Raw genomic sequence first — 18,788 nt, 5'->3', positions numbered from 1 at the left:
GTACATCAAGACTCGGTTTTTATCTCTCTGAAAACTTTAGAATCATCCTCAAAGAAAATTCAAAAGTAAACACTTGGGGTTGATTTCAAGCGTGGAGGAGATTGCGGTGGTGCCGCTGATGCTGCTTGAGATTCACCATCAAGATCATGATCAAGGTTAAACTCCAAAACTTTCCTCCTAACAGTTGCTTGAGATGACTCTCTAGTATTGCTTGAGGCTGAAGAGTTGTCTCTGTTCTTTGAGAAAGACATGTGAGCTGAGGTTACCACTGAGCTGAAAACACCTGCTTCTCTTAGCTCTTGGATTATAACCTGAGAAAGATTATATCTTTGTGAAATCAAAAGCACTTAGAAAGTGTAAAAAATATTGAATTATGAACTGACCATTGGTGCATAGATGCGAGTCAGAATTCCCTTTTTAAGAAGTTTGAGGATCAATTTCTTGTCAGTCCATACAACTCGTTCTCTATACCATTGAAGCATTTCCTCTGAAGTTGAAGTTGAAGCAATGATGAATGCCTGCCAAGAAATGAAAACAAATGTGATGAATAAAAGCTATACAATTTGAAGAAATAAAACCAAATCAAAACTCACCTCTCTGTCAAATTCTAGCATGAAACATCTCTTGACATCCTTTCTAGTTGGTTTGCAGCCACATCGATCACGTCTTGAAGTAAGATCTGAGAATCTTGGGTAAGTGTAGTGCAGAATCGCAGCTTCGTCTAGTTTAATGGCACTGTCACAACAAAGATATAGGATCAATGTCATATTCCAAAAGCAAGAGAATGAATGTCTATGTCTAAGCCAAAGTGAGAACAAGAACATACTTTGGGATCTTCTCGTAGTTATACCATCGATGAGCACCATTAGGCCGAAGATGGTCTTGAATCCGAGCAGCGGATTTCCCATTTGCATAGGTAAGAAAATAGTTTGGATTGCCACGAGTCGCCTCGTGATAGCTTCCAAAGTAAACATCTCTAGGAAGATGTTCATAATTCTTCTTGAACATTGACACCTAAAAGTTAAAAGAAGAAGAAAAAAAAAACACTTTTGGATATGTTAAAAACCAAAGACAAGTTTGTTCTAGATGATAATGCTATGTACACCTCACTGAAAGGTTCTTTGATATCATCTCGCTCAACGCTGCTCTCCTAAAAACAAGAACAATATTCACGAGTTATCCACAACAAGAAACCGAAGAAAGAAGAAAGAAAAAAACAATTCAAATGTGTTATAAGAATCGTTGAGCTCACGTAATTTGCAAAGATAACTGCGTCCACATCAGCAGGAACATCTCTGAACAAATTTCTTAACGAATAGTCACGTGCTCCAGAAGGATGCACAAGCTCATCGGTGTCGAGATGCAGTATCCAATCCATTCCTGCATCCTAATATATATATACCAAGCACATTGAGAGAATGTGAAGAGATAAAATGTTGGGAAATGTAACTTTATTTTACTAGTGAATATGACTAAATGTAAGTGTCAGCCAAAAAACAGGGGAATGTAACAAGTACCCTAGCCATGATGATAGCCATTTCCATATTCAAGTTTTGTTTTACGAATAACTCGTAATTACACGGTTGGTAGAAGAATTTCTCCAACCAAGTCTCATTCCAAATCCGGCTGAAATTAGAAAAAAAATTGTGATGATTCTGAAATAACAACCATTTTAAAGGTGGCCACTTTTGGTAAATCAAGATGTAGACAAGGAAAACAAAAGAGCACACAAATCAGTTAACCCAATATGTCTAAATAACCAGAGTTGGTTCCTTCAAATCCACCATTTTTATTTAGCTATACATGGGTCTAAAACCGTAACTTAATGAACAAACACAAAACACAAGAATGAATACCTTTTAGCTTGCTCTTCTTCTAATTCTCTTGTCCTGTATATAACGTTTACACCCTGCAAATAAAAATTAGAACATAATGACAAAAACAAGAAGACTAATAAATAAGGATTCAAAAGAAGTCGATGATGTAACAGGAGAAAAAGGCTTACAGGGATGGACTCCAAAACTCGAGACACATTAGGGGAAGCAGCAGTGCCTTCAACGAAAAGATAAAAGGTTGAAACTCCAATGACCTTGTGATAGAAAATCCATGGCAGTGTCTGCTCTAATCCTGCTGATGTGCTCGTCGTTATACATATCTACACACAAAAAAATCCGATTTTTATTTATCATATATCAGATTAGAATCAAAAACGCGACAAAAAAACAGGATCAAGAGTCTCTAACTCTTGGTTTCAGATCAGGCTTGTAATCAAGCTTCAAATCCCGGAGATAAGGAAACGATGGAGCACGGCTCTGACCCAGAAGAGAAACGCAGCCCGAATCAGACCGTTTCTCGGGGAATGTGGCCATTCCGGGGAATCGATGGTTATCAGTAAACCATTGCGTAACCGAGTCGTTGATTTCGCCTCGCCATTGGAGGAGGAAGGCGAAGCAGGCTAAGGAGAGAGGAAGAAGGGTCACTAGCAAGAAAAGCCGCGAGGCAGAGGAAGATGATGACGAAGTTGGTTTCGACGAGTAGAGAACCGCCATGTGAGAATGCAACAGGAAACGTCAGGCGCGTAGATAGAGGTGTGGTGTTGTGAGGGAGACGACGATACTTGAAAGCTGAAACTGAAACGAGTTTTTGAAATGAAAAGTTGGAGCCGTTTTTGTCAGTTGGCCATTCTTGTTATTTCTTGAATCTTCAGGTTCGTTAGTTAAATAACGGAAAGTTACTTTATGGGTTTTAAGAGCAAAGAAAAGTCAATATATATGTTGGTTTAGTAAATACTTAAATGAGAGGTGGGAAAATTTTGGTAGCAATTTATTAATTAGGAGTTTTGACCTTGAATAACTCTTTCTGATAGTTTTTGTTTTAATACATTGCCGAAAAGAGTAACGAGGAAAATGGCATTTAGTTTGAGTCCAAAACTGAAGAAGTGGTAACGCCCATTATAAAGTTTTTCTACTGTTTCCACAATTTCTTCTCTAAGTATGAGTTTGACTTAAGGGGGCAAAATTAATGCTAAACTTATCATCTTTAGGCTAATCAATAAAAGCCACGTGGTATCATGAGTAAGTTACCAAAGCTAAAAGTAAAATTCGAAAAGGTTTCCTGGAAGCTAATTTCTTCTACCAATCGAAGGCTCGATAGCATCTTAAATTGCTATCAAATTAGCTCAATAGCATGTTAAAGACCAAAATTAGGAGAATAGTAGAAGAGGAAAATGTATTAAAAACCTATATACGCACGAACACAGAATTAATGTGGGAAAAAAAATAACACGGAATTTTATTTTTATACATAAATAGATTGGCGACTTGAGCTTAGTAGCCTAGCTAGCCACTCAGGTTCGACAAAAGTCTGTGGATTTCCATGTAAACCCAAAGACAAAAGAGCAAAAGATAGGTAGTGAAAATTTTCAGGCTAAAAAGAGAGAGGTCTCGAGTTCGAATCACAAGGACTCAACAAACTGAGAAACTTGAAGGTCAAGTTGTTGCTTCATGACACAGTTCATTAACCATTCGCTACTGAATGTCCAAACCCTTTTCTTTGCTGCACGTAAAGCCTCCACTGTGTCTTCTTCGCACCCTATGTATATCGCTTTTGATGTCTCCTTTACCTTATCCACTCCTCTAATCACCTGAAAAATTCCCCGCAAAAAGTACATGTTTTGGATTCAAATGTATAAGCTTGTGGTGAAGTAACCTGTAAATTCTGTAATTTAGCACTTACATTTCCACCAGCAGATTTTATGATAGCGGATGAAGTTTTAATAGGCAACTGAACGTGAGGTCCAACGCATATGTCATATCCTTGAAGCAACGAGTTTGGTCTAGCTTTTGCTCTAAGAACTGTGCTCTTCAGATCGGTTTCATATTTCAACTGGTATTCTTCATCGTGCAATATGTGCGAAGCTTCATCTATTAATTCGGTTTCAAAAAAAAAGGAAGATAGTGTCAGCAATAGAATTCAGAGAGCTTGAGAGTAACAATTAACATCAGATAGATATATAAATTCATGGGATGTTTTTTTTTCTCATCTTACTAGCAAATCTGCCTTGTCGAAAGCTTTCTTTTAACCAACTTGGTGATACGATCCAAGCCCTGCAAGCAAGTATGATGCAACATAAAATGGTTTATACTTAAGATTAGCACATAATTTCGCAACAGTCAACATGATGCCCATAAATTTGAGACTAACCCAGAGCAAAGAGCAGTGCAGAAATTAAGCGTTTTCCTGACTTTTCCGGTGACAATATGTGTGCTCATGTTGCCATCCAAGGTCACATCCCCACCTAGTTTTCTTATTACCTACAATAGAAACCACAAGACAACATAAGGTGAATAGAAAACACATCTGTGATACACATGACTTAGAAATAAACATATACCTCTGTTAACCAGGCTCTCTTGTTTTCATCCCCAATGTCCATCAACAAGATTCTATAGTTTTGTCCATTTGGAGGAGCTTCCATGTTGATCAGAGAGTCAGACATCCCAGTCACCGTTCTGTATTCTTCACCATTGTTTCTTTTGGGCAGAGGATTCTTGGTTAAATCCACTTGTGAGGAAGAACCGTCTTTCGATTGCTTCTGCTCTCTTGCAGAGTTTATGGCCAAATCATTTTTAGCTATCTCAGTCTCATTATTGCGGTTTGCCCTAACCCTTTTGGATTGTAGAGAAGACAGTGAAGCTTCCCAAGATCTCTTCAAGCCCGGTGTGGAGCATTTGGTCTCACTGTCAGCTGTGGTAGCTTGATCAGAGATCACGTTATTTTGTTCCTTTCCTGTTATCGACTCCATTAGACTTCTGCTACCAGAGAGACCTGTGTATGGCACATGGTAACAGAAATGTATGATTATTCTTAAATAAGTGAAAATGCTTTGTGATGTGGCACTACACAAAAGAAACATACGCAAATTACTTCATTTATTTATAGCCAAATTCTCTTCGAGTGCTTGATGAAAACAATTGGAAAGAAAATAAGTATCTTGACTCTGAGAATATTTAAAGGGACTTACAGTCAACATATACGCTTTCACTAAAACTCTCACCAAGTTTAGCTGAATCTCCAGCCACAGGACCTGAGCAATTATTTGTGGCTGAGAGTGGAGATCCCTGACACTGGTATTTCCGTGAAGAAGCAATCTCTAGGTTTGCAAGATTCAGAGAAGATTCCTTATTCAGATGAGAGACCATGAGAGTTGAACCGCCGGGAAAACACAATGCTTTTCGAATATTAGACTTTATGTGTAACCTCCTTGCTTTGCCTTTCTGGTCTACCTCTGCTAGTGTTATAAATCCCTGAAGTATTCGTAAAGAGTCGCAAGAAACCGATCAGGCTAGCTACTTCAAATGTAGTTTAGTTAGAATCCAACAAACTATATAGATAAAAACTCCAAGAACAATAAATCATACTCACCTGTTTAAGCCAGAATCCTTCAGATTCTTTGTCTGCCCAACAGTATATAGTTCGAATGCCAACACTATGAAGCCTCTTCATTAGTTCTTCATAGACGAGTTTACCAAAACCCTGAAAATAATGTATTCATAAAGACCAAACTATTTAGTTTTTGATGAAGTTCCTAGCAATCTATCTTTAGTCAAACCAGTTGCAGAAAGGAGAAAAGTGTAAGACAGTAGGAGTTTCAATGACGACCCTACAAGAGTAAGTGTCAATGAGTCAGAGACAAAACGAACCTTTTTCTGGTGTGTATATGTTACAGCAGCAAGAGGTATCTCAGCATACTGTGTATCAGCAGGGACTATTTGATAGGTGATTGCAGCTAAGATCTACAAAAAAGCACATACCAATAATCAGTATTACAGTTGCAGTAAAGCAGACAAACTACAAGCATCATCTGTTAGTGAATATAAAACTTCAATCAAAAAAATATAGCCTTCATGTACATAAATATTCAAAATTCATCCAGGGTCTAGGCTGCTTTTGATCAAAGGTCAGAGCATATAACTAAACCTTGTTTACCTCATCTGAGACTCCGCTAAGCGTGGACTTCAAAACCAACGAACAATACTTGCTGCAAGATTGGACAATATTTCAAATAAAGCATTAAAATGGGCCAAAGGAAGTTTTCATGATAGAACAAGTAAAGACTTTCTATGATAAAAGAGAGACTCTTTAAGTGCAGAATAATTACCCTTTGGAGACGCATGTCTCAAGGAATGCAGATTGCTTCCCAGTGTTTGAAGCGTATTTCATGTCAGGTAGCTCTTTACTATATAACTTGAGCACTTCCTGAATTGATCAAATTACAAATCCTTATGAGCGATGAAAAAAACAAAAAAATCAACTTTCGAGTGATTTGGTCAGAGTCTACTTACCTGAAGATGAGATTTGGTAAAATCATCTTCATCTCGAGGATTAAGAAGAAGAAACATGTGTTCTTTCGGATAAGCAGAAACGATTCTATCCTTCTCTGCACAAGAAAAGAGAACCATTTTGAAGAGATTGTTTCCAGATTCAGAAATTCGTAGTTAAACAACATTACCACCACAAATACTAAGGCGCAAGAACCCAAATGCTACAAACCTGAGATTTTCACTCTGTTGTTTCTGGAAAAGTTGATCTGAATGCTTTTAGGTCCGGATTCACATGTAAACTTCTTACCATCCACAGCGACCTCGTAATCACCTGGAGAATTTAATCAGAACATCGAAGACTCATTCAATTGGAGCAGAGTATCGGAAAAATCGAGTCTTCCGGATTCTTACCGATAGAGTAGAGAGTAGATTGAATCGGCGGTGCTCTCTTTGGCGCCATGATAATTTTAGAGCGGGATTTTAAGAAAACAAAACTTTTCAGGACAACAGTAAATATAGGACGAAATGAAACAACATTCGAGACTATAAATAAATACGTTTATCGAAGGGCATTTACGTTATTAATATATAGGGCTCTTCTTCGAAAAAATTCCGGGTTTAGGCGCTTCATTTTCTCGTCATTTTCTTTCGTTTGTCAAAGGATTTTCTAAGGAAGCAAGAACCAATTTAAAGTTTTAAAGAAGAGAGAGGGAGAAAGGGAGAGACCAGAAACTGATAGAAACAGAGGGAGATGAGAAATGAGAACAGAGCCAAAGCACCAAAACAAGGGAAAAGCTAGCATAAACAAATCTAGAACCCAGTTTGTTGTCTGAGAATTATATTCATCACAAATCCTAAATGTCATGGCTCCAAGACGAGACTTGTGGGGGTAAAAACCGAAGCTTCAAGACGAGAGCTTTCGCATCAACCGATATAAACCCAAGACCGAAGAAAGTCTCACTTTTTCTCTGGCAGTTTACTAATTTAAGGTTAAAATTCCGAAAATGTTCTTGTTGGAGGGTATCTCAGAACCGAATCTGAAGATGAGCTTGGTGTGGATGACATTGTCTGCATATGACAAGTCTCCTGACCTTTTTGCATCTGTACCTAACGTCGATAAGATTGAATCTAAATGAGATGAATATGATGTAATCGACATCCTTTTCGTAGCCACCAACTGTAAAGAACAGAAACATCTGATCTGGGCAACTAAAAAGTAGCTGAGACGTGAAAAGCATCTACATTTGAGTTTCGCTTTCTCTGCGACTTCAAGCCAAAGCAACATTGATGCAACTGCTTCTTGTAGCCATCGCCGATGCAGTTTAACCATCTGTTCTAGCTAATAAGCAAGAAGAAGCATTAATGAAAAGATTCTCATCTCATATCTCTTCAAATTTTACATTTTTTATGTTTTTACATTTTTGTGATTAACAAGTTGAGAAAATCATAAGGTACAAAGTTACAGGTTCTTGTGGAAGCAAATAACTAAAAATTACAAAAGGTACAGTGGCTAAAGAAACAACGACTCTGACTAGTTAACACCCATCTCTTCTTCAACGAGGCTGGTGGATGTTTCTAGGAGCAACCCTCTGGTTTCCCCATTTCGCTGGCTTTTCTGCATACTTTGCTGGATCTGCAACTGTTTTAGGGCTCCTGTTTCCACTTTTTATCCTAACCATCTCACCATTCTTCCCTAAACCTGATGATCACAACGACAAATCAAGAACTTAATTACTCTCCAGCTCTGTTTAATCCTAACTGGATTTGTTTTGTCTTATGGAGAATCAAACCGACTAACCAAAGTCGGAAGGTGCGTGGTAGATTTGTCCACCGTATCCATGATCAAACTCAGCAGCATCAATGTCGAAGAAATCTTCCATGTCATCGAAATCAAATGACTCTGGAAGAAGATCAGCTACATCAACCTCGCCACCACGATTCTCGTTCTCTCCGTTGTCGTAGAAACCGTCAGGGCCTTGGTGCTGGCTGATCCAGTAGTCATGGTACCAAGTCGAGGTTGTCACCAATTGCCACCATTCCGGCGAGAAATCTTCCACCTGTCTAACAGCTGCCGGAACAAAAAGGGGTGCATCAGGGTTTAGAGTAGAACGTCTTCCTGAAACCATCGCCATTTCTTTAACTCTGCGCACACAAACAGGATGACAAACAAAAAGTGGATATCAGTGAGATGATGAGATCAGATCAAAAAGTTGACATCTTTGCACGCATATTTTCCAGATGATTATTCAGTTTCAGATCTGAAAACGAAGCAATCAATCAATCAAAACCGCCCAATACTACGATCAAAGTTATTTAGCTAAGTAACTACAATTTTTCGATCGGCACGATATAAATCAGGTGAAGCTGATCTGAAAATTTAACAATTTGAAGACTTAGTATCGCACTTACTACGGAGGTCAAAAGAAGTGAAATCCGAACAACTATTAGCTAGATCGAAGATCACCACACAGATCACAAATCTGAAGATAGTATAATCACTTGATTTCTTCATACTTTTAAAAAAAAACTTTCCAGGAAACAATACGGAACCATCAAAATCGCCGAACTATGAAGATAAACAAAACCATCGGATAATCGCCTTGAGAAATTTCGATCGAGTACAAGAAGACAAAGATAGCAGCAGATCTTTTTACCTTGGCCGAGAAAATACCTGCAACTCTCGCTCAAAGTTTGATATTTTTCTTCTTCTTCTCTTTGACAAAAGCGAAAACGGATTAGGATCAAACACGATGCGAGAAAGATGAGGGGAAGAGTAGTAATTATATAAAGTAAGGCTCGGAGACGAACCTCAGGTTCGTTAAATCAAATATGTGAGAAACAAGTGGGTAGGTCTGGACCCGCACCTAACATGGTTTTGAGTAATCCGCCGTCCACGTGTAGACGCGTTACTGTTGGCTTTATTTGACTTTCCTTCCGTTCCAATCCGTTGGCGACTCGTACCAAGTAAATTATTATTCTCTTTTAAAAATATATATATCTTAAATCCGGTCGAAGAGGATAAGGTAGGAAACTAATCCAATATATTTAGGCCCATTATTTACAAATAGGCCAGAAACCGCCCATGATACATGATTGTTTGTGTTTTTATCTTTAGCATCAATCTGTTCATATTTGTGATTTAGTTAATCTTCTCCAGATACTGTGAACCTCACTGCTTAAAACGATCAACAATCAAATTCTCAATCCAGTTTTGTGATAGATAAAAGATGCCAGAACAAAAATATTAAACCAAGAGGAGATTACATAAGAGAACAGTAAATGCATGTAGGTGGGGTCTTAAGATCACTAGTAACAATTGGACGAATCACTAGTAAGTTGTAACATTCAATAATTATGTTATCGTGGGATGTAGCTTGATCTGATTAGTGTGGGATCTGCCATGTTTTGTGAGTGTGTCAATAGGTGAAAATGAGTTTCCTACATATTTTAATGAAATCTTTCAACTTTCATCTTATTATACAGGGATTTATCTTGATGATCTGAACTGGAGAAAGTTCTTCCTTTTTTATCATTGTTTTTAAGATTGAACTCACAAATGTGAGTTTGTTAGCATTTGCTAGTTGCATCTAGATCTAGGATTACAGGTAGTAAACTTCTACTACTTGTATTAGTATTATAGTTCAAAAATTCGTATATCAGCGGGCGAAATTTTTTTTTTTGCCAAACACTTATTAAAAGTAGATTTTACCATTTATCTTCGTCTTAATGTCTAAAATATGCCTTTTTTGTAAGATATCTTGTGACTAACTAATCAAATCTGTGACCAAATGGAGAACCAAATCTTATGACCTTGACAAGGGTCGGGAAAGGTCGCTAAGGTCTAAAACAACTAGGATTATCAAAATAATTATATATCTTTGTTGATATAGTAGAACTGAATTGAATCTGTTGATTTATTTTTCTTTATTTTGGTATCAGTTTTCTGATTAGGAGTAGCTCAAAGCTAGTATATGAAGTTGCTCAAGGATAACAACAAAGTCGTTGACGGGCTGACTCCGGGACAATGCTAGCTTCACAATGTGTGGTTCAGTTTCAAGGAGACTAAATGTGTTCTGGTTTTGTTTTTGATCTCTATTATGACATATCCATAGGGTGCTCAAATGGACTTTTCCAATTGGTTTTGGCGGTGTTAATTTTCTCTATCAATTAAACTTTGAGTTGGATTTGTATAAATACGAGCTATACAATTTGCTTGGCTAAATACTAAATAGTGTGGTATTCTATACAATTTTTTTCTTAAACTGTGTGTCAAAAATACCTTGAAATGATAGAGTTCTAATAAATGAGTCAACTCCATTAATATTAATTAGATTTACTCTATTATGAAGTGAGAGTATATAATATATATAGACCATTGTTCTATTTATTATCATACTGATTAGTGTTTACATTTAGTTAACTAACACGCCAAACAAAAAAAATCATCTCAGTAGTGTTCTAATTTTTGTAAACAAGATAATAAGGTGTTGTAGATCAACTTAATAAGATAAACAACCAATGAAAAAAAAAATTGTTTTTTTTATATGGAATTAAAAACAAACAGAATATATATCTGCAAAGGGCAGAAATCCGCGTGAATCTTGTTTTGTTAGTTAAATATATATACTTTTTTTTTTTCTGGTGGTTTCATCGTATTGAACGATGAGTTTTGGATAATAAAAGCTAAAAAAGATACATAAATAATAACTGCAAAAACGCGTTTTACTTAAAACACTCTCCTCTTTTCCTTTTCTTTCTCTACCCATCTCTATCGCTATAACTTCGATATATCAGTTTCTGGATCTAAGTTTTGCACTCTGCGTGATCTCCTTTCGTCTTCGTCGTTCTCTTCTCGAGTTTCACGTTTCGCAGGAGATCCCAAAAACAAACAGCAATGAGTCAGTACAATCAACCTCCCGTCGGTGTTCCTCCTCCTCAAGGTTAGTTTTCTCGCAATTTTGAATCTCCGAGTTTCGATTCGTATTTCTTAGATCTGGTTAGCTATGTGCTGAATTTTGCGGTTGATCTGAATCATTGCATGTTATATGATCGGAAATTAAAGGTTATCCGCCGGAGGGATATCCAAAGGATGCTTATCCACCGCAAGGATATCCTCCTCCGGGATATCCGCAGCAAGGCTACCCACCGCAGGGTTATCCTCAGCAAGGATATCCTCCGCCGTATGCGCCGCAATATCCTCCGCCACCGCAGCATCAGCAACAACAGAACAGCCCTGGGTTTCTAGAAGGATGGTAAGTCAGTCGATAGACTCGATTTCATAAAATTTTGTTATCCTGTGAGTTTCGTGTGGATCTAATGTTAGACTTAATTTGACTATTTTCCGGTGTTTGAATATTCAATTACAGATACTTTGAAAAGTCATGTGCTACAGCTAGAATATTCCTCTATAGGGCTTGACTTTTCATCCTTTTTTCTGATCTCTCTTTGATGATTATACCTTATTGACTGTGAAATACTTAATGATTGGTTTTTGTTCTGTCATTGCCTTACTAAAGAATGTGGATTTGCATCTTTTTAGAATGAACATGCTTGCATCTAGTGGATTCGCATCATAACAATTGAACTACTACTACTGGTTGCTACATTGCATATCCATACGAATTGGATTTGTGATTGTGTTCCTGCCTTGAGAGTGTTATAAAGTGTTGAATCTACACTTGTACAAGTTTTTGGTATCGGCTAAGAATGTGAACGATGTTTTTGTTTTGCAGTCTTGCTGCTCTCTGTTGTTGCTGTCTCTTGGATGCTTGCTTCTGATTGAAGTATCTGCTCAGAGCTGCTGATTTAATTGCAAGAGGGAGCGTTTGGCAACACTAGAAATTTAAAATTGATTTGTTGTGGGCATTGAAAAAAATGGATTGCAGAGGATCTCTTGTCTATTCTCTTTCGTTTATGTTTTATGTTCTTCGGTTCATAAATAACCTATTTGTCTATCGACGTTCTGGCTCGTTTGGATTTGATTAATGGGATTTGTAAAAATTGGTGGTGAATGTGTGTTCAAATAATTCAGATAATCATATCTCAATGCTTTTATTGAGAACAGTTTATAGACTGGTATTAGATTTAATTTGAGATTATCATTGAAAAAAAAAGTAGATTCGTTTCGCGTGGAAATTTCCACTGACCACATTGTCTGCAAACCAAACCCACATGGCCACATGGGTTGGTTCCATTGATGCTGTTAGATAATGGTGTTAATCGTGGAGAACAACCAACTGATATCAGAGGGAACAAACTGATAAATGCAACCAATCAATAAACGAAGTAATCAAAGAAGGTTATATACAAATTAATATTACTGTGAAGAGGTTTATACATTGTTAAGATGAACGAAGTTTTTTTGCTATATCTAGTCGAGTCGAACTTCTAGCAAAGGCATAATAATGTTTAAGCCGTCATAAACTCTAGAAAAAAAAATTGATGACAAAATCATGCGCGAACAAAGAGTATAGAATTCATTAGCAATGGTGTATGATAATCACAAACTAAAAACAGAATAAAGAAAAAAACTATTTTATATAGAAATCCAAACAGCATAACATCCAAAACAGTCAAAACTAAAAGGAAAAGGCCTAATTGGTGGTAGAGTCACAATTCTTAGAAGAATACTCAAGGAACGTAGAAGCAGCACAGAACCGTTTTGTTTCGCCGTTGACATAAAGAATCAAACCACTTTGGTTATTTTCTCTAACAACAATCGCCTTCTCTTTCTTGAATCCGTGTGTCGACACTGATTGAACACAACTTTTGGCCTTGTCGACACTTTCTACTCGACTTGGCTTCGGATAATAGAAATCGGTTGGGAAAAAATTGAACTGAAGAAGACCCGACATTGGATTTTTTATCGACAACTCAAACAACTTACTTAACGAATATTAATGTTTCTCGTGTTCCCTTATATATATAGAAATTATGGAAAAGGGTTCAGAGGGGTTTTTGAAATTGGAGTTCTATGAGTTTTACTTGACGAACAAGTCTGGATTGGTTAGGGTCTGAAAAGTCTTGAATCTGCCTTTGACGCTTTGACTTTAAAACTCCGTCTAGAAGCAACTAGAAGAATAAGGCAGGGTGTTCTTAACTACTATAACAATGTGATTTCCTAATCATTTTATTTATTTATGGAAACATTCCAAATCGATTCAGTCGAATGTTACAAATTTCCATATTTTAAACGGCAGTTCTCGAAAATACCAGTGAATATGAGCTATATTTTCTTCATATTTAAGCATAGACATTAGAGTTAGACAACTTAAAATTGTATGCTACAGTCTAAGAGGATATATGTAGGATATAACCGGCCTTATCTGAATTCCATTTTTGCATGAACCGGTTTTTAGATTACCCCAAAAGAAAATTGAACTCGAAAGAAGATGCTTTTAGTATGATATATTCTTTATTTTTATGTGATTCTGTAATCTCCATACTCTAACTTTTATCTACCGTTGATCAACTTAAAGACACTTGTCGATTTAGGCTTTGTTTCTAAAATTACCATATGACAAATGACAGTATTCAGAACAGAAACGAGATCTAAAATTCCTAATATCATATAATTTTCAGAACACATGGATCAGATTCGGCATCGGATCTTGTATCTGATACTTTTAGTCGCCCATATGGGCTATTACACAACTAAATTCTAAGCCCGTTATGGTTTAACGGAAGCCCATACTATCGTAAAAGGTCAACTTCAAGCTCTGACTCTGACCAGGACTATGTGTGTTCATTTGGGTCTGTTAGTGACTCCAGGGATTTTGGTGCTAATTGCTAAGCTGATGACTCCTGGAATATTGAGATTTGAGGTTGGTGACGAAGTTGTTCTTATGACCACTAGTGATGTGCTCTGTTTTAGTGTTTTGGTCTTTGGGGGCATTCTCATTTGTGAACTGTGATCAGTCCTTTGATTCCATAAAAGTACACTTAATTAGCTTTGTGAAAGTTTCTTCAGGTACTGAGAAGCCAACAAACAAACAAACAAAAACTAATGACTTTGCTTCGTATAATTCTAGAATGATTACTGCAATTTTATAATATCTTCGAATGCAAGAGATAAAGTTAAAGCTATTCGGTTATATCAACTTTTGTAATCAGTTCTTCTACACACTAATTATTTTTTAAGACCAGAGTCGGCCGTACCAAGTAGTGCGTCTGACGTTCTGTAGAGAATTTTTAAAATTTTTATATAGCCGAAACTATTGAATTATATATTGAAAATGCTATCGAAACTTTTTGGTTCATAAATCCGTTAACAGAAACAAACACACACACAACGCGTTTGGCCACGCCGATGTTTAGCACTAAAAGTAGGGAAGGTTATAGTCATCAAATATTATTATATTTATTGTTTTGAAGTGTCTCTCATGCAAATGTTAAGAAACTACACAGCAATGGCATAGGCTTTTTAGAAATACTATTAAAGTATTGGTAGATAAAAAATCACAAATAGCCTTTATTCTTACTGATTTTCTTTCGCGTGTCATGGAAAAGAGTCTGAACTAATCTTTACGTTAGCTCGCTAATAAAAAAACACGAAATAAATCCCTTAAAAAAAACATTCTCGTAATTCTCCACCAATTAAACAATAAACAAGTAAGAAAAATTAGGTCATGAATCATGACTCGACGACCACTGCACCTGCATGTGTTATGACGATGTCAGAACATAATTATGAATCGAATCCAAAGTCGAAACACAAAACAAAATCCCATGTAAACAGACAATTACATTTTTGTTTCTTTACTCAACTCTTTAGACATACCTTTGTTTCCACAACCAGTAGATACGTTGCATATGTACGTCGAAGAAAAAGCAACTATACAATATATATATACAAAGAATAAATAAATTATACATTTTCGATAGTCGTAGTAGTAATAAATGTAATCAACTAATCATAGAAATAAATAGATAATAAGAGATTCCAAGAAAAAAAAAAAAAAAGAAGAAAAATGGGAAATGAATGAAGTGAAATGAAAAGAGAGAAGTATAAGTATCAATCAAAATAAACACGAAAGCACTCTCTCCACGAAGCTTCGCGGAAGCTGCCATGGCTTCCCTCTTTCTCTCCCCATTTAAGACCTTCCTTCCTCGCTCTTTCCTCTCAAACCAGAAGAAACAAAAACCAAATCTCTTCTCCTCTTTCTATCTCTCTCTCTTATCTTCTCCGATTTCCTCGTAGCTATGAAGCTCGCCGCAAGCCTCAACCGCCTGAGCCCCAAACGTCTCTTCCGATCCAAATCCAAAGCTTCCGTCTCCAGATCCGAACCTTCCTCCTTCAGCTCCGGCGCTTCTTCCTCTTCCTCCTCCGACGGATCTTACGCTAATCTCAAGCCAGGTCCCGCCGCCACTCCAGTCAGTGTTCTCCCCGAAAACTCCGGCGATTGGTCCCAGATCTCAGGAGATCGCGATTTTTACTCTGATTTGATTCAGGCGTTCAAATTGATCGATCGCGACGACGACGGTGTCGTTTCGAGGGGAGATCTAGCGGCGCTGCTTAGCAGGCTGAGTCCTGACCCGCCGAGTCAAGAGGAAGTGAGTCTGATGCTCAGAGAAGTCGACGGAGGAGAAGAAAGCGGTTGTATCAGTCTCGAAGAGCTTGCTAGCCGCGTCGCCGGATCTTCCTCCGGTGAAGGATCCGTCGAGACGGAGGAGATGAGGGAGGTGTTTGAGTTTTTCGACGCGGATCGCGACGGGAAAATATCGGCGGAGGAGCTATACAGAGTGTTTGGAGTCATCGGAGACGAGAGGTGCACGATAGATGAGTGTCGGCGTATGATAGCGACCGTTGGTAGGAACGGAGACGGTTTTGTTTGCTTCGAGGACTTTTCACGCATGATGGAGCTTCAGGCTCCTGCGAGATGAATCATCATATCATTTGATTCATGTAATAATCATGTTTTGATTGATGATAATGACATCGCCATGCACTTTTTTTTTTTTTATATACAAATTATTTTATATAAGTGGTACTGTAATTTTTCTATTTTGCGGTGGGTATTAATTTCGTCACGTCAAGCACTTAAATTTGTTTACCGCCGGTTTAAAAAACCAGATGTCTCTTTAATATCGGTTATTTAAAACTCATTTGAGCAAGAACTTTACTTTATCATCTCATAAATTTGATATACATTCAACGTCTTGAAAACTTGAACAATTAGTTGATTCAATTGTTAAGAGGTTGTTAACACGTTGAGTTAACACGGATAGTCTTTTAATATAATGTATTTACGGTGGTTAGCAAAATAGCCAACAATAAAGATATGGAGGAGAAGACTCGGATTCTTCTAAACATACGGATTAGCTCTTTATCTCCAAATATTAAGTATGCGTTATCTTTTCTTTTGTTTTGTTTTACTAATGAAACCTCATCGAGATTTCAAACTGAATGGAGTTTCACTTCTTTGGGGTTCTTTTTTTATATACTTGTGAATGGGCAATTGGCACCTCCGTTTTATGCGAGGCAGTGTGTTGGGTTCAACTATAAACTATTATGCATGCACTTGACATGTTGATCAATGTTCTAAACTTCTAATTACATGATATTTTCTTTTCTTAACTAATCTAACTATACATCTATTCAGCCACCAAGAAATTACATATGCTAACGATGTTTGTATTAATCAATAACTACAGAAGTTCTCAGTGCAAACCAAGCAACATTTCATTGATTCAATTAATTCTTCTTTGATTTTTATTTTGATTCTTCAGATTAAAGATAAAAAGAAGGAAAGAACAAAAAAAGAAAAAAAAAGTGGAGGGACAATGTCCACAAGCATTGTCCAAGCAAATGCGCCGACCAACTGTCCTCCACTCGACCCGTGGCCTATGGAAAATGGACCCTCCCCATTCTCCAACGCGGAATCTAATTTACTTTTGAAGAGTTTTTACTCTTATTAACATTTTTAAATTTGTTATAGATTACGCCGAAGTCTAAATTGGAAGGAAGTAAACGAAAGATGCATGCACCACAAATTAACGTCCACAACAAAAGCCGAGTCTCAGTTGAATTTTTGTGAGATAAAAAAAAGGCATTTGCGCCGCTTCTCAAGTCCTCACCACACATAGAGGCGTAGAATATTCGTAACAGCACAAGATTTTTTTTAGGGATTAGTTGGTTAGTAAGCGGACTTTATTATTGCATTAAATTTATCATTAGCAACGCGTAGATGAATGATTGTGCTAGAGAATCAAAACCCTGCCGGAAGTATAAATGCTGTCTAAAACTTATATTAAGGTTATTGGACGACAGATATAAGCTGAAGCAGCTCAGTTTATGAAGTTTTCATGAGATTCTATTGATTAAAATATACTCCAAATGGTACTCCTAATGGTAAATGAGAGATTATAACTTTCGTTAAGGATTCCCGAACTCGAATTATGCCTGAAAAAAGCAGATATACTTGTTTGATTCATTAATACAGAATTTTGTTTTTGTTAAGAATATAGAGTTAATTAAGTGTAGACGTAGAGAAATGCATAAACATATTAAAATGCTGATCATTTGGTAATCATTTTATTATTGGTCGAGGTTAATGATTGCATTCTCATTTATGTTTTTATTAATTTGGCCATTGTATAATCTAATATAGCGGTTATAAATTTTAAAGTTTAGTATGGACTTGAGTCTTACATAAATTACAACAAAACTTATTTTTTTGTATATTTAAATCAGCTTAAATTAATTAATTTTTTTATTTTACTAAAACAGTAAAAATATTACATTTTTAAATACTTTATTTTTCTACTTTAAAAGTTTATAACAAGATTTAATTAATTTTTTGTTAACCGGAGGTTTCAAAACAAGATAATATCGTATTTTAATTATTGTTTCCACCTCCCCAATCATAGTGGTGTTTTGGACATATCGATATGTCGACATTGGGTATGACATTTCATATGGCTATAGGTTTGAAAGTTCTTGTGATTTTCATTAGCCTTCACACGCAAGTATACACTACACACATTTGTATATATGGCCGCTTATGATATCTTCCAAATTCTGAAGTTGTGAACGTTTTGACTGTTTGTCATTTTGTTGGACAGAAAAATCCATCCTTCAAAACATCATCAAAATCATGATAGGTAGATAAATAGAGAGATACGTTTGTTGCACTGTTTTTGGTATCAAAGAAATAGACAATGTTAAAAATTGTTAGGGAGGTAAAACCTAGAATAACGAAAAAATTAAAGCATTACCATTTAAGTCTCGTCCTCCGCTAGATTTTTTTTGTAAATGATTTAACATCGACGAAACAAACCCATTTAAAATCATCGATATTGTCCATCACTGACATCAAAGATATACACCCAAATAAACACGCCAGATTTATGTTGAAATCGTTACTAAAACTCCAAAATCATACCAACTCTAACAAAAATCTTTGTGTAATTTTTTTAGTAAAACAAAGGTATCATAGTCTATAAATATAGTATAGTGTGGTTCAT

General features: G+C 36.6%; 5 protein-coding genes across 8 annotated transcripts; 2 read left to right on the top strand and 3 right to left on the bottom strand.

Moving 5' to 3' along the window:
- Nucleotides 1–59: 59 nt before the first annotated feature.
- Nucleotides 60–2,549, bottom strand: LOC18026469 (glycosyltransferase-like At2g41451). The gene is made up of 10 exons (XM_006411348.1): nt 2,244–2,549; nt 2,006–2,155; nt 1,857–1,909; nt 1,518–1,626; nt 1,253–1,387; nt 1,106–1,150; nt 827–1,014; nt 594–735; nt 384–518; nt 60–311 (listed from the first exon to the last, which is right to left on the bottom strand). Exons 1-10 carry the CDS (start codon nt 2,547–2,549, stop codon nt 60–62), a joined length of 1,515 nt encoding a protein of 504 aa, XP_006411411.1.
- Nucleotides 2,550–3,273: 724 nt separating this feature from the next.
- LOC18026468 (mediator of DNA damage checkpoint protein 1) lies at nt 3,274–7,414 on the bottom strand. 3 transcript variants are annotated; one of them, XM_024148048.1, is made up of 13 exons: nt 6,735–7,414; nt 6,553–6,654; nt 6,345–6,439; nt 6,161–6,258; nt 5,980–6,040; nt 5,703–5,795; nt 5,425–5,535; nt 5,024–5,306; nt 4,394–4,827; nt 4,204–4,313; nt 4,048–4,106; nt 3,736–3,923; nt 3,274–3,643 (listed from the first exon to the last, which is right to left on the bottom strand). In XM_024148048.1, exons 1-13 carry the CDS (start codon nt 6,781–6,783, stop codon nt 3,455–3,457), a joined length of 1,872 nt encoding a protein of 623 aa, XP_024003816.1. In that variant the 5' UTR covers nt 6,784–7,414; the 3' UTR covers nt 3,274–3,454. The 3 variants fall into 3 exon arrangements, with proteins under 3 accessions (XP_024003816.1, XP_024003817.1, XP_006411410.1); XM_024148049.1 differs by having other exon boundaries at nt 5,057–5,306; XM_006411347.2 differs by having other exon boundaries at nt 5,989–6,040.
- Nucleotides 7,415–7,682: 268 nt separating this feature from the next.
- On the bottom strand, nt 7,683–9,095 carry LOC18026467 (protein EARLY RESPONSIVE TO DEHYDRATION 15). 2 transcript variants are annotated; one of them, XM_006411345.2, is made up of 3 exons: nt 8,995–9,095; nt 8,122–8,465; nt 7,683–8,022 (listed from the first exon to the last, which is right to left on the bottom strand). In XM_006411345.2, the coding sequence occupies exons 2-3, from the start codon at nt 8,453–8,455 to the stop codon at nt 7,877–7,879; spliced, it is 480 nt and encodes a 159-aa protein (XP_006411408.1). In that variant the 5' UTR covers nt 8,456–8,465; nt 8,995–9,095; the 3' UTR covers nt 7,683–7,876. The 2 variants fall into 2 exon arrangements, with proteins under 2 accessions (XP_006411408.1, XP_006411409.1); XM_006411346.2 differs by having other exon boundaries at nt 8,978–9,094.
- A 1,871-nt stretch (nt 9,096–10,966) lies between these two features.
- On the top strand, nt 10,967–12,381 carry LOC18027749 (cysteine-rich and transmembrane domain-containing protein WIH2). Its single transcript, XM_006411344.2, has 3 exons — nt 10,967–11,263; nt 11,386–11,575; nt 12,056–12,381. The coding sequence occupies exons 1-3, from the start codon at nt 11,218–11,220 to the stop codon at nt 12,099–12,101; spliced, it is 282 nt and encodes a 93-aa protein (XP_006411407.1). The 5' UTR covers nt 10,967–11,217; the 3' UTR covers nt 12,102–12,381.
- A 2,991-nt stretch (nt 12,382–15,372) lies between these two features.
- On the top strand, nt 15,373–16,436 carry LOC18027747 (probable calcium-binding protein CML35). Its single transcript, XM_006411342.2, has one exon. The coding sequence runs from the start codon at nt 15,525–15,527 to the stop codon at nt 16,203–16,205; it is 681 nt and encodes a 226-aa protein (XP_006411405.1). The 5' UTR covers nt 15,373–15,524; the 3' UTR covers nt 16,206–16,436.
- Nucleotides 16,437–18,788: the final 2,352 nt, after the last annotated feature.

The sequence above is a fragment of the Eutrema salsugineum genome, unplaced genomic scaffold (genome assembly GCF_000478725.1).
Source record: "Eutrema salsugineum unplaced genomic scaffold, Eutsalg1_0 scaffold_10, whole genome shotgun sequence".
Taxonomy (NCBI): Eukaryota; Viridiplantae; Streptophyta; class Magnoliopsida; order Brassicales; family Brassicaceae; genus Eutrema; species Eutrema salsugineum.
Note: the sequence above shows the minus strand (reverse complement) of the source record. Positions and strands in the feature narration are given on the sequence as shown.